This window comes from Falco cherrug, chromosome 18 (assembly GCF_023634085.1).
Source record: "Falco cherrug isolate bFalChe1 chromosome 18, bFalChe1.pri, whole genome shotgun sequence".
NCBI lineage: Eukaryota > Metazoa > Chordata > Aves > Falconiformes > Falconidae > Falco > Falco cherrug.
Window position 1 is genome coordinate 4,410,318 of NC_073714.1, and position 12,030 is coordinate 4,422,347.

At 41.5% G+C, this 12,030-nt stretch overlaps 1 protein-coding gene and 1 long non-coding RNA gene across 9 annotated transcripts in view; one reads left to right on the plus strand and one right to left on the minus strand.

The window, feature by feature from the left end:
- EBF2 (EBF transcription factor 2) overlaps positions 1 to 12,030 on the minus strand; it is a 143,958-nt gene that overhangs the window by 10,643 nt on the left and 121,285 nt on the right. For 7 of the 8 annotated variants that reach the window (XM_005439673.4, XM_027806089.2, XM_005439672.3 and 4 more), the window contains 5 exons: positions 11,884 to 12,010; positions 3,561 to 3,649; positions 2,385 to 2,450; positions 2,097 to 2,274; positions 440 to 625 (listed from right to left, as the gene is read on the minus strand). In XM_005439673.4, coding sequence (XP_005439730.1) covers positions 440 to 625; positions 2,097 to 2,274; positions 2,385 to 2,450; positions 3,561 to 3,649; positions 11,884 to 12,010 — 646 coding nt within the window. The remainder of the gene's footprint in view (positions 1 to 439; positions 626 to 2,096; positions 2,275 to 2,384; positions 2,451 to 3,560; positions 3,650 to 11,883; positions 12,011 to 12,030) is intronic. The other variant, XM_055696075.1, reaches the window with a different exon arrangement.
- On the plus strand, positions 3,560 to 9,106 carry LOC129734160 (uncharacterized). The gene is made up of 4 exons (XR_008729799.1): positions 3,560 to 3,896; positions 7,869 to 8,280; positions 8,376 to 8,590; positions 8,876 to 9,106. It is a non-coding gene; the product is annotated as an uncharacterized LOC129734160 (long non-coding RNA).

Consider the following 12,030-nt stretch of genomic DNA (forward strand, 5'->3'; position numbering starts at 1 on the left):
AAGGTGATATAGTTTCACAGCAAATTAATCTACACTTACGCTCGTGGTTATTGCTAGTGCAGTTTCTACACATAAAAATTACTTTAGAGCAGCTTTTACACAGGACTCAGAGTAATCTCTATGTTAAAAACGATGGCTACTTGCTTAATCATCTGAAGTTGCAAATTGTGCCTCATTTCTCACTGTGCCCTTTGCCACCTAGGAATCCGTAAGGATAAAAAATGAAGGAAACACAAGCAGGATTCATCATTTCTCTACTCTTCTTGAAAAATGGGAACATTTTCTAGTTCATACTAAAAAATACCAGAAGACAAATTAGAACCCTTTACAAAAATAACTGCAAACTTCTCTTGAAAGCTATCACTTCCTGCATTTTCTGGTGTGGAAAATTAAAGCAAGAAGGAGCAAGAATCAAATATAGAAGCAGCAAAGCACATACATCCATAGGGGGATCCTGTCGGAGAGCCGTTAATGAAGCCAGGTGAGCCTGGAACGCCCAGGTTTGACATGGGGACGTTGCTGTAGCCATTCATGCTATTGCTGGAAGTGCTGTAATTGGACTGTTGAGGTGTGGAACTGGATGAGTAACCTCGGGGTGAGATGCTGCTTGTATTGCGAATGTAACCTAGAAAAAACGACATTTCAAAGAACGTCAATGGATTTGGCTTAAAACGTTCTCCTGTAGATTCCCTGCTTCAATAAATTACTGATTTAAAACCCAGACCAATTAAATCATTTAAGCAAGTACCATTAAATGCAGTGGTTCTTATGCACGTGCTTTCAAGTTAAGCAATATCAAATTTTAAAACAGTATGGGAAACTAACTTTCTGAAGTGAACTGATGTATATTTTTCCAATCAGATTTGACTTGTGAGAAATTGAAATTTGTTCTAAGACCTGGAAAACAATGTGTGTGCATACATTTTTCTGAGGTAGAATTTATAATATGTGTGGGACTTTCTACAACTTTAGGGGGGAGGTTATACTTTTCAAATTTTTGACAAGTTACAAATAAAGCAAGGACATTACTAAGCAGAAATTATAACCCATATATAGTTTGCAGCTTGACTTTGAAGATACTTGACTTGGGGGAAAGAATAAGCTGAATAAAAAAAAAAAAAAAAACATTTCAGTCTTAAAAAAAATCACACATATTTGAGAACTAAAATTTAGCCCCTTTTTTCTCCACAAAGAGACTTGAACACCATAGCTATCAGCATTAAAGTACAAGGCTGCTATTACGGCTGCAAAATGTTTTCTTTTCCACCGAAAAGCTTTCATTAGAAAGAAGGGATCCAATAGCTATCTTAAAAGCGTTTACCATTTAGATAGCAAGTCAGGTTATTTCTGCCCATTTATATGATGAAGTTCTAATTCAGGGCGGGTAAGACCTTATTAAAAAAACTAGCAGAATTACCGCATGACACCTTTTAACGTGGCATATGTAATATTAATTTCATATGAAATGGTTTTACTGCCTTAGAGTGTTAAACATGGCTATTCATGCAGTCAGCTACAGACTGTACGTTACTGGAATCGAGTGCTAAAAATCAAAATGTCCAAGAGTCAGAAAATGCCCAAAGCTGACATTGCTCCCATGATGTATTACTGATAATACATCATTTTATGGCAAGTTTTCTAATAATCAATAGTATATCTGGAATAAATTTAATACATGCAACATATGCAAGTTAGTAAAACTAACACTGAAAGAGAAGCCTTAAAAAAAACCAACAAAAACCAACAACAACAACAAAAAAAACCCCAAAAATCCCCCACCTCTTTAACTGTGACACTTGCTGTCCTTGTCTTCTATGTAAACAGAGATTAAAAAAAAAAAAAAGGATACTGAGGGGAGCAGGGAGACAATTCAGGGTGAAGTTGGTATCCAAAAATACTCAAGCATTATTTCAGCCCTAGCTAATCTGGTGACTGGAACCTGGTGCAGACAGAGCATCACCCCAGTTGGCAGCACACCCCCATTTCTAATGCTGACAGTGGCTGGGCAGGTAGAGAAGTGGAGAAACGCCTATGGAAGCAATCGCGATTTGGCTTTTTGTTGCCGAAATTAGCGCTCTGCTGCTTGCAGCGCTTACCTTGGTTGTTCCCCTGCGTTGACTCTGAAATGCTGACTCCTAGCTGGCTGCCGTAGGAGTTAATTCCCATCATACTGCTGTGAGCAGGAGAGCTAGAGAGGGCAGGGATCTGGGCGGGATTCCTTGGTACGCTGTAGAGAGCTTCTGCGATGTCTGCAGCTCGTTTCAGAATGATGTCCTGCAGCAGGAACGGGACAAGTTAGAGCCGTGCTTGGAGGAACCGTCTAGCGTTTATTACTGAGGCTGAACATGTACCACTCCACGTTGAGAGCAGTCAGTCGTTCTGACCTGGTTGTTGTGTGGCGTCCCATACAGGGCTTCAACTAGGTCAGCAGCGCGTTTCAGCAGCATTTCCTGGCGGGCGAGCAGAGAGAGTTGGCATTTAACAGGAGCGGATTTCAGTGCAAACCAAACCAGGGACTAGTGCTTTCCGAAGCGCCTAGCCTTTGTGCTCGTTCTGGAAACGGGTCTCCTAGAGAGTCGCTATTTGCGGCTTATCTGCAGAGCTGAACCTTTCCCAGTATCCCAAACTGGACCCCCAAGCCGCCCGTCCCTGGGGAGGGGGCCGGCGCTGCGCCCGCCCCAGCGGCTCCCGGAGCTCTCCAGCGTCCTGAAGCGGCGCTGCCCGCCCCCGCTCCCGGCACGGGGACCCCCTCCAGGCATCCCCGTGTAAACAGGAATTCCAGCCCCTGCTGGACTTCCATACATTCTTCCGCACACAGACACATAAAAATCGGATTAATCTCCGCATCTGCTTATTTTTTTCTCGATAATGGTAACCAAACAAATAAAACACTTAAGCTAGTCGGTCACTTCTGTTACTCCTGGTTGTAGGAGAAAAATGTACACAGTGTACTCTCAGAACACGCGAGTCTTTCATTGAGCAAAGATGATAATAGGCACTAAAACATAGGAATATATTACTATATATCGGAATATATATATAGGAACATACAAGATTATATATATTCATGCCACTAATGTGCTAGGTGCTGCATCAGCATAGCAGGCGCTATTACAGACACATAAAATCCTGAGCTGTTTCAACACATGCTTACTGCAGTTGTTGCTACAGAAAAAGTTGAGCTTTAAGCGTTTTTTACCAAAAGGTTGTCTTAAGATTGGACCTCTGCAAGAAATCTTTGGTGTCTATCATGTACCATTTAGGTTCAGAGGTTTGCAAGTAGGGATAAATGCAAAGGACCATAAACCGGGAAGATAACCCGCACTGGGCTCTCATTTTAGCAGCAAAAGAAGGTCCCAGGCAGTGTTTGAGCTCTAACAGATAAAAATTACTGGTAGCTGTGGGTTCTACACGATCAACTTCTCATTTGACCTACATCTAATTGGTGAACTTACGTTCAGGTGTAATTGTCATGTAAGATACAATTTTGTCTCTTTTATGAGTTTAGAAGTGAAATAACATATTTAGTGGACTCAGTGAATGGCTTAAAAATATTTTACCTTAGCTAGTCTTTCAGGGTCACCGGGATGTCTGGGGATGACCTTCTGCAGTCTTTGGAAGCCATAATCTATGGTAGGTTCATTTAAAGCTAAAAGGAAAACAAAAAAGCCCCGTATTATACAAGTATGCATCTTTGTATTGACTCTAAGTTCCATTACCTAAGAAAGGTGGATTTCACAGCTTCTCCACAGAAAACCTCTCCTTGCCTGGGTTCCTTGAAGGTGCCCATTGCCTACTGCTCAGGCAAGCCCTGACCGCTCTACGTAAGACAGGCTAAATAACGAGCTAAGCTTTACAAGAACTTCTGCATGAGGCTCCTTAATCTCCTTTCCAAGGTAATACTTACGCTAATGCACATTAGAACAGCTCTTCTACTATGTTCGTTATACAGTCAGAAATCAAGAGTAACGTATTTGCTCCTCTAATAAACACATTATACACCACCCCCAACATTTTGCCATCACAAACTAGGGCACAGCTATTCATTAGGTACATTGACTTCTCCAGTTACGTATGGCTATTATGCATACATAGCCATTTCCCTGTAATGATGTTACTCTCTAGTGGATAAACCAAGATGTTTTGACCCAGATCCTCAGTTAGTAATAGCTGGTAGAGCCCTACTGGCATCGCTGATGATTTCATAAAACTTCAGCCACTTTAATATTCTCTACTATGAAATCATGGCAATAATAATCTAATTTCTGATTATTCAAAATTAAACTCCAATTGAAATTAATGCTGAAACCAGAAGTCAGTTCTTTAGCATTCTGCATGCTGATAGGTTTTGACTGCCTCTAATACATCAGGATTACTAGTGTTTATAATAGTTACAGGTACAGAATTTTTAGAATTTCCTTGTACTTCAGAATGTGCATCCTAACTCAAATGACACACTCACGCAATCACATGCTGAGAATCTTGCTAAGAAATCCATGATGTATTTAAGAAGTAGCATATGCAAATCCTTTAGTACTATCCTCATTCAGTACCAGCTTCTAGCCTCTTGTACCATTTGTGGTTCTTTTTGAAAAAGATTTTTTTTTAAATAACTGGTGACATCAGCACAGCTGAAAGCACCCGATCGCAAGAGATGATGATGGCATTTTTTGAATCTTCCAAAATATACTCAGCACCTTACAGGGTAACCATGTCGGGCACCAGAAGAATGAAACTATCAACTGAGACAGACTATTACACTGATCCAGATTCTCAGTTTATCTGTGTCTGTCTTTGATACAACAACATGAAGGTAAAAGGTCATATTCCCCACTGAGATACATTTTATATTTACTTTTTATTAAATAATTATGGCATGGCATGAAGTTTAAATATTACAGGAGATAATCAAGTGGGAATTGAGTAGAGAAAACCCAGACCTGAGAATTTAGTCTGGCTATACTTAGAATGTCTTTGCTCTCCACTGGGAGCCATTCTGGTTTGCTTAAGGAGTTTAATAATACACATTTCAACTGCCACAGAATCTGCATCCCATTTGGGAAGAGGGTTTTTTTGGGGGGTGGGGGGTGGGTGGCAGGGGTGGGTTTGCCAATAATCCCGAGAATTGTAGACCAATTCTCTCAAGAGCCTATACATCATTATGTGCCATTTCTCATCTTGATTACAAGTCTAATCAGTTATCTATCACAAGCTAAGCAAAAGCAATGTAAAACATATAGGAATTCAAACATATATGTATACATAGTCCACTAAAAATAGCTAATGGGAATATACAAAATGCTAATTCAGGAGAAGAAAATGGCTATTATTCAACAAACATTTTCCAGTGGATCGACATGGACATTTTCATTCTGACAGAGAAACAGCAGCAAACAGTTTCTCAACAGCGTTGAATTGTTTTAAGAACTCCTCAGCCACTTTGAATCAATGTATATATTATGTCTTTCAGCACAAAAGGTTTTCTGTACAGTTTGCAACAAAATTGCCTACTAGTAGTTTTGCTCATTAATGAAACAAAAATACCTCTGTCAAATCCCGTTAAAAACCAACATCCAACATTTGTAGAAGTAAATGGCACCTTTTCAACTGAAGGGCAAGATGTAGGATCCACCAGCAAGTTTAGATAGCTTCATCACAATACCACTTCCACCGAGAAAAGAGCTACTGGATCAGTAGTGATTTATCTACACGTTACCTAGAAAGATGCCAAAATTATAGCCAAGTGCTCTTGAGTTCACGGATTCAGAGACCATAAAGGGGTCTGACACAGAAGCAGGCTGCTCATTATTTCCTACAAATCAGATATCTGAAACGAGCCCCCCAAGAAAACCGATTCAGGTACAGCAAAATCCCTCTGGCAACTCTCAAACCCAGTGTTTCAGGCACAAGGAATCTCCCAAATTTCCCGGAGCATAGTTTACAAAATCGTGCATGACATAACGTATGTAGAAAAAGACCAACCATCTCGTGAATAAACTAAATTGTTGGTTAATCTATAAACCTCACTCTAGCATAACTGTTTTAAGAACAGAGTTGTTACAGTCAGCAGCAGGGGGAGGTCTGCATGCTCCATAGTCTGCCAGACTTTATTTATGACAAGTTTCAAATAAAGTATGGCACAGCGCTTCCTCTTTTATATTGTTCCTTATCCTCCCAAATCCATGCTTTCATTTTAAATACAAGTCTCCAGCTATTATGACTCACTGGAACAGGAGAAAAAAAAAATCTTACACTTGAACAACTGATGCTGTGACATCTGTCTGCATTTGCAAAACCTGAAACAACAGCTCAGTCCCATTCATCTCAATGGGGACTGACTCAGATACCAAATGATAACAGTGCTGACATTTAAAGTATTAATTATTTCACCACACATCAAAGCACATAAGGCTGTCGAAGGAAGATGATGTTATGAAGATCTGCACAATTTACCGTGAGTGACAGCTCATTCTGATATTGCCCGTGTACGCCTTGGGAGCTGCGCACTCCCCCTCTCTGCTAATCGAAAAATAAGGCCACATTCAAGGGCCTTAGTGACGTCCTGCACCTCACCTTTGCTTTACTCCCAGAAGCAGACCAAGGGCAACAAGCCCTCTGTTTGCAAAGCAGGAATGAGAAGAAACGAAGTATGCGTACCTCTCGAGGTATCCTGAACCCAGAAAGCTGAGCCAGAGGGACCGTAGTGTTTGCAGGTGATGCCTAACCTTCTCGCAGATGGTAACAGGGAGAAAAAAGGCACCGGTGGCCTTAACGCTTGAATTCCAGCTTTGCACTAGTGACTACCTGCACTCCAGCCAGCCGCCGAGAGGTGCTTCGTACTGACCCCACGGAATTAAACGTTCCCACGTTGCTGGCTACAGAACCTCCTTGCTGTGATCGCACTAACCCTGGGCTCGGGAGGTGCACACTTGCTGGGCAGCCTACCCGAGAGGCACGCTGTGGTCCAGAGTCGGACGGATGCTGCCAGAAGTGCCCGGCAGCGGTCCCGTGTTGGCCATGGCTGTTCCAAACACCTTCCCAACGCAGCGTTGCCTACTATCGCACGTGTCTTTCATAGGTTAAAGCAGTGGCAGGAGCAAATGCTTTCCGTCACTTCAGTCGTGTTTTGGCCAAGGGAACTCGATCTTCCAGTTTGTAGAGCTCACTGTGTCCTTCTAAGTGTTGCTTCCCACAAGCAGATAACAAGACCTTTTCAAATCTACTTACAAGCTTTAGCAAACCAGTACCCTCCTATCCTTGGTATCTGGCACAGAGATTGATACAGTACAACCTGGGAGTCCAACATATCCTACAGATTATTTTATATTGCATTGCCCTGACAAGTTAACCTCTGGAGAATTTCTGCTCAGCAAGGAAAATTATGTTCAAAATCTCCCTGATACACACATTTCCAGGTTAGCACCTCTATGGCAAAGTAAATGCAGAGCTACAATCAAACTTAAGATATCAAAGCCTACGAGACATATTCTCAGCTGGCGTAAACTGATGTAAGCATTATTAAAGTCAAGGGAACTATAATGGAACTACTTAGTGCGGCAGAGAATTTGAATTTGTGTAGTATTAAAAGCAGAATATGAGGCAACTGCTAGATTAGCAGCAGAGAACAAAACGTCTTACTGTCGTAGGAACAGCTGATGAAAGGGAAGTAATTCAGAATGTGGAGGTGTATATGCCACCTGGATCCTCACCAGATTAAGGTACTCCCAGGGACTAAATGTCTAGTTGTGGTGGTTTAAAAATAGGCTTTTCATCTCTCACTTTAAGTATATGCTTAACTACTAAAGTATGTAAGTCAGTTCAGCAACTGCCATTTCCATCTAAACCCCATTTCTCTCTGTACTCTCTAGGACACCGTTAGATGTCCATAGAATCCCGTTGGCCTCACTCTTGCAGAAGTTTTCCATCTGGGAACCTTATGGAAAAGTCCACACCACGTTTCGGCGATGAGAGGAGTTTGATGGCTGAGTTGCAGCACCCTGAATGATAGCACTTAAGAGGGGAAACGCTGACAGAACCATAACTACAGCAGTGCTAGCACAGCACACTTTGCAAGGAGCTGATTATAAATGCACATTACTGGACGCATATGAGCTCCCGTAACAGCTCCGCTGTGGCATTTAGATTTACCCTTGGAATTTATATCTAATTTTTATATTCATCTTTTCAACGGTTTATCATTTTCTTCTTCAAACAACCTATCTTACTGTGACTCTTAAAAAAAAAAAAAGAAGAAGAAGAAATAATCTCAGGTGTAATCAGGTCGAGCATTAATATTTGATTGTGTATTAAATACGGAGGGCATAGGCAGATGCACACAATACTAAGATCATTGTTTTTCTGTTTCCATGTTTTAGAAGAGAACTGGTGGTGTGGTGATTGCAGGGTGTGCCTAGAACCTGAGAGATCTGCTTCCTTGCCCAGCCAGCTCTCCTGCATTACACAGGCAAGCAGGTCGTCTTCCCTCGTCCTGCTGGAACATGGTCTCACCCACGAAATGGAAGCGTGTGTCTTTCTGGAACAGGTTGCCCATTCTGATGCAGAGAGGCCCTGATGAACCCACCAAAGTCTGGTTTTGTATGAATAATTATTTTTGTTATACCTGGCAAGTACCTACAGCCAGCTACTCAGTATTTTTCCTATGACTTGACCCTTCAGTGCTTTTCATCTGAGGTTATACCTCAGCACTTAATAGTTACAAAGGACTTAATCCAACATGACCTGATAGTACCAGGGCTGCTAGTTGTTACTGCTCTTACTAGTTCTGACAGAACTACATCTTCTCATGCTTGCAGTTTGCAGGATTTCACAGTTTTCAGTCTCCTGGGCTTGATGTTAACGTCTCTGCATTTCTTAGGTTTTTGCCAAGTGCAAGCTGAATGTAAAGGGAAGGTATTTAGAGGAGAAATTCTCATTTACGGAGGCAACAACAGTTCAAAAGGGAAGTGATCTTATCTCCAAAGCCCCCTGCATTCTCTGCAGATGTTACCCACAAACTTTGCGACAGCTCGGAGGAATAGATCGCAATATAAAGCACTAAAAGTATCAAGAAAATAATAAACTTCAATTACCACAAAAAACCCCCAGACTTTTGTTGTGATGCACAGGACAGCCTTACCAAAAATTATAACATCTACTGAACTTTCCTCTTCAGTATTTTATATATGATATTTGTCTGCTACACTGTACCCAACTGAGAGCTGCTCTTCTGTGCTGCCACTGAGTACCTTTCACAGAGCACTGGGGATACACTCATGCATGTGGTGGGCAGCATCACCTAAACAACCTGGTTTGCTGAGGCTAGCTTCTGGTAGCTTCTCTGCTGTCTAATAACCTGGTTGAGCTCTTCACCCTTTTTTTCCATGGAAGATTTATTCAGATCTTTCTTTCGGTTTTCTACTTTCACAAAAATTGGTGCTGGAACTGCACATCTTTGATGCTCCCGCCTTTCTGATAAAATGCAATAGGAATTGGTCAAGAGGTTCAAAAGTTGCTGTGGAAGTTCTGAAGAAGACTTCAAGGCAGAAGGAATTCAACTGCCTCAATCTGGCTTGCTTAGGTTAAAAATCAACGCATTTGTTCACAGCAGGATCGCAGCAGCTTTCTGATAGCACAGCCGCAGAAAGAAAAAAAAAATGCCACCATGTTATTTTCATAGCTTCGAAGTTGTTTTTACTGCTATTAGTAGCAACAACCTGGGGGAATTGATTACACAGGTGAGCCTCTACCTAATGGCTGTGTTTATCATTTTGCCTGCCATGGTGGGAGAACTGCAGGTTCTTGAATAGAAAGACTGAGAAGTTGCCTGTTCACCCTCACTCTCACAGCTCGGCATCTTCTGTGAGATGCTGTTTTCTAACATATGGCAGTAAGCACCCACTCACTCCTCGGAGAACGCTAACAGCCCTATGCCAACAACAGCAATAAAACAGGGGTAGTATATTTAACTTTCTTCTCTTCTGCTGGCTCCCACATACATCCTCATGTCCTTGTTTGTGGAAGCGCTCTAATTAACATGTCAAAGAACTGCTCTGCAGTCTGACTCAAGTTCCCCCTAGACGGTACAAATAAGTCTTGCACGTAAAACAGCTTTACAATGATAAGAAGACTTCTTCACAGAGGAATGCACATTCCTATCACACATCTCTGTACCGCTCCGTTCCTAAACCTCTTTCGGCACCGCGTACCGCCAGCGCGCAGACGGTGGCCCTCAGTAATGCTTGTGTTGAAGACACAGGGAGAGGAAGGCCTCCAGAAGCACAAACTAGCACAGAAGAACTTTACATTTAAATCTGTAATCATAACAATAATAAAGAATTAACAATTTCTCCTTCTCTCAAAGTAAAGGCATGGTGCGCAGCCCCACGCTGCACAGGAATCAGTGATGCTCCTGCTCTGCTCAAGGAGCACGGGCTGGCATCTTTCACCCATTTGATGGCTTTGCCGGTTCTCTGTCAGGAAAAAACCAGTTTTAACCTGCTCAGACATCAGATTCAACTTTTCCCAGAGACCAGCAAATCAAGGCACTGCCTTAGAAGAAAATGTATTTCTAACGCTTTTGGCCCGATCCTGATCTCCCAAGGAATCATTCCAGAATGACTTTGGACTGCACTGGGGTTACACTTTGGTGCAAAATCAGAGGAAAGCCCTAACCTCCCTGAGCATGATTCAAAGTCGCTTTCAGTCAATGGGTATCGTTTCAGTATCTTCAATTAACTGCGAATCAGACTCTATCATAACAAAAATGATCCTTTGCTAATTAAGCTTATATTTCATTAGGGCACCTAGTATAATTGAAGGCTTAATTGTTGCTGAGGGTTTCTAGGTGTGGCACATACATAACTAAACATTAATTTAGCATCTGTACTAATAAAGGGTATATAAAACAGCATAAGACAGCAACAAGATCTTCACAAATCATCGGTTCTTTCCAAAGTCCTGAAGCTTCAAATTTTCGTTCCAATTCGCTCAACAAGTGGACAAGTTTTTACCTCAGAAATTTTAATAAAAAATTTCCTGGATCTTCATTATTATTTTTTAGTTAAATTATGATTTAAAAGTTGACAATTATAATACACAAAGATTATTTAATGGTGGTAAGAGGCTTTAAAAATTTGATAAATCTTTCCACTTTGAGAAATCTGAATATCATTTGGTGGGAGCAAGTCATTCAACTTAAATATAAATCCACCCTTTAGAACTGGGCACACCATTATTCTCCAGTCCTGCTTCATAGGCCTCGGAAACTTCAGTGTATATATTGTGCCATCAGTGTTACTACTGGTACTGACAGTGCAATGAGATGGTCATCTGGTCCCACCTGATTTTTTTCTTTCAGATCTATAGTTAATGTTCTCCTGCTAGCAGAGGTAAATATAGGGCACTAAATAAGTTGGTATTCCATTTAAGAATAATAAAAAAAAAACCCAACAGATTTATTTTCCACTCAGTTCGTTGGCTTCTTTCAATACAAATGCTATCCTTGTCCTCTGGGATTATCTTGAAAATGAAAGGTTACCCCCAGCGAGAGGGAAATGTAAAATAAATACTGTTATAAATAAAACATCTTCCAGCATGTAGAACAATCCTATCATGTTCCTGTACCCTCAACATACCTAAGGCAGGTCCACATCATAACAGCTTGAGCTCTAATCTGGAAAAAATATTAACATCTGTAATAACAGTGCCTTAGCACCTCTGCACAACGGTGAAGCTATCTCCTTCTGTCTCCAAATGTCCCAACTAGCAGAGTGGCCTTCAAACAGCAAAAGGCTAAAGCAAGCAAGCAGAGAGGTGTCAATACTGATTTCCAAAACAAATCGGCTCCGAGCTGGAGCTCCTCCAGTGCAAACGGCAATCACCTACCTGTGTAAATAAACCTGCCCGGTGCGCCTTTGCAAAACTGTTTGGATTTGTATGATAATGTCACTTCAACCACTCCGGGAATGTGGCGTGGAGGTGTCTGCACTCGAATGGCGTGAGGTGTGATAAGCTAGGAAGTAACAAAAGGAG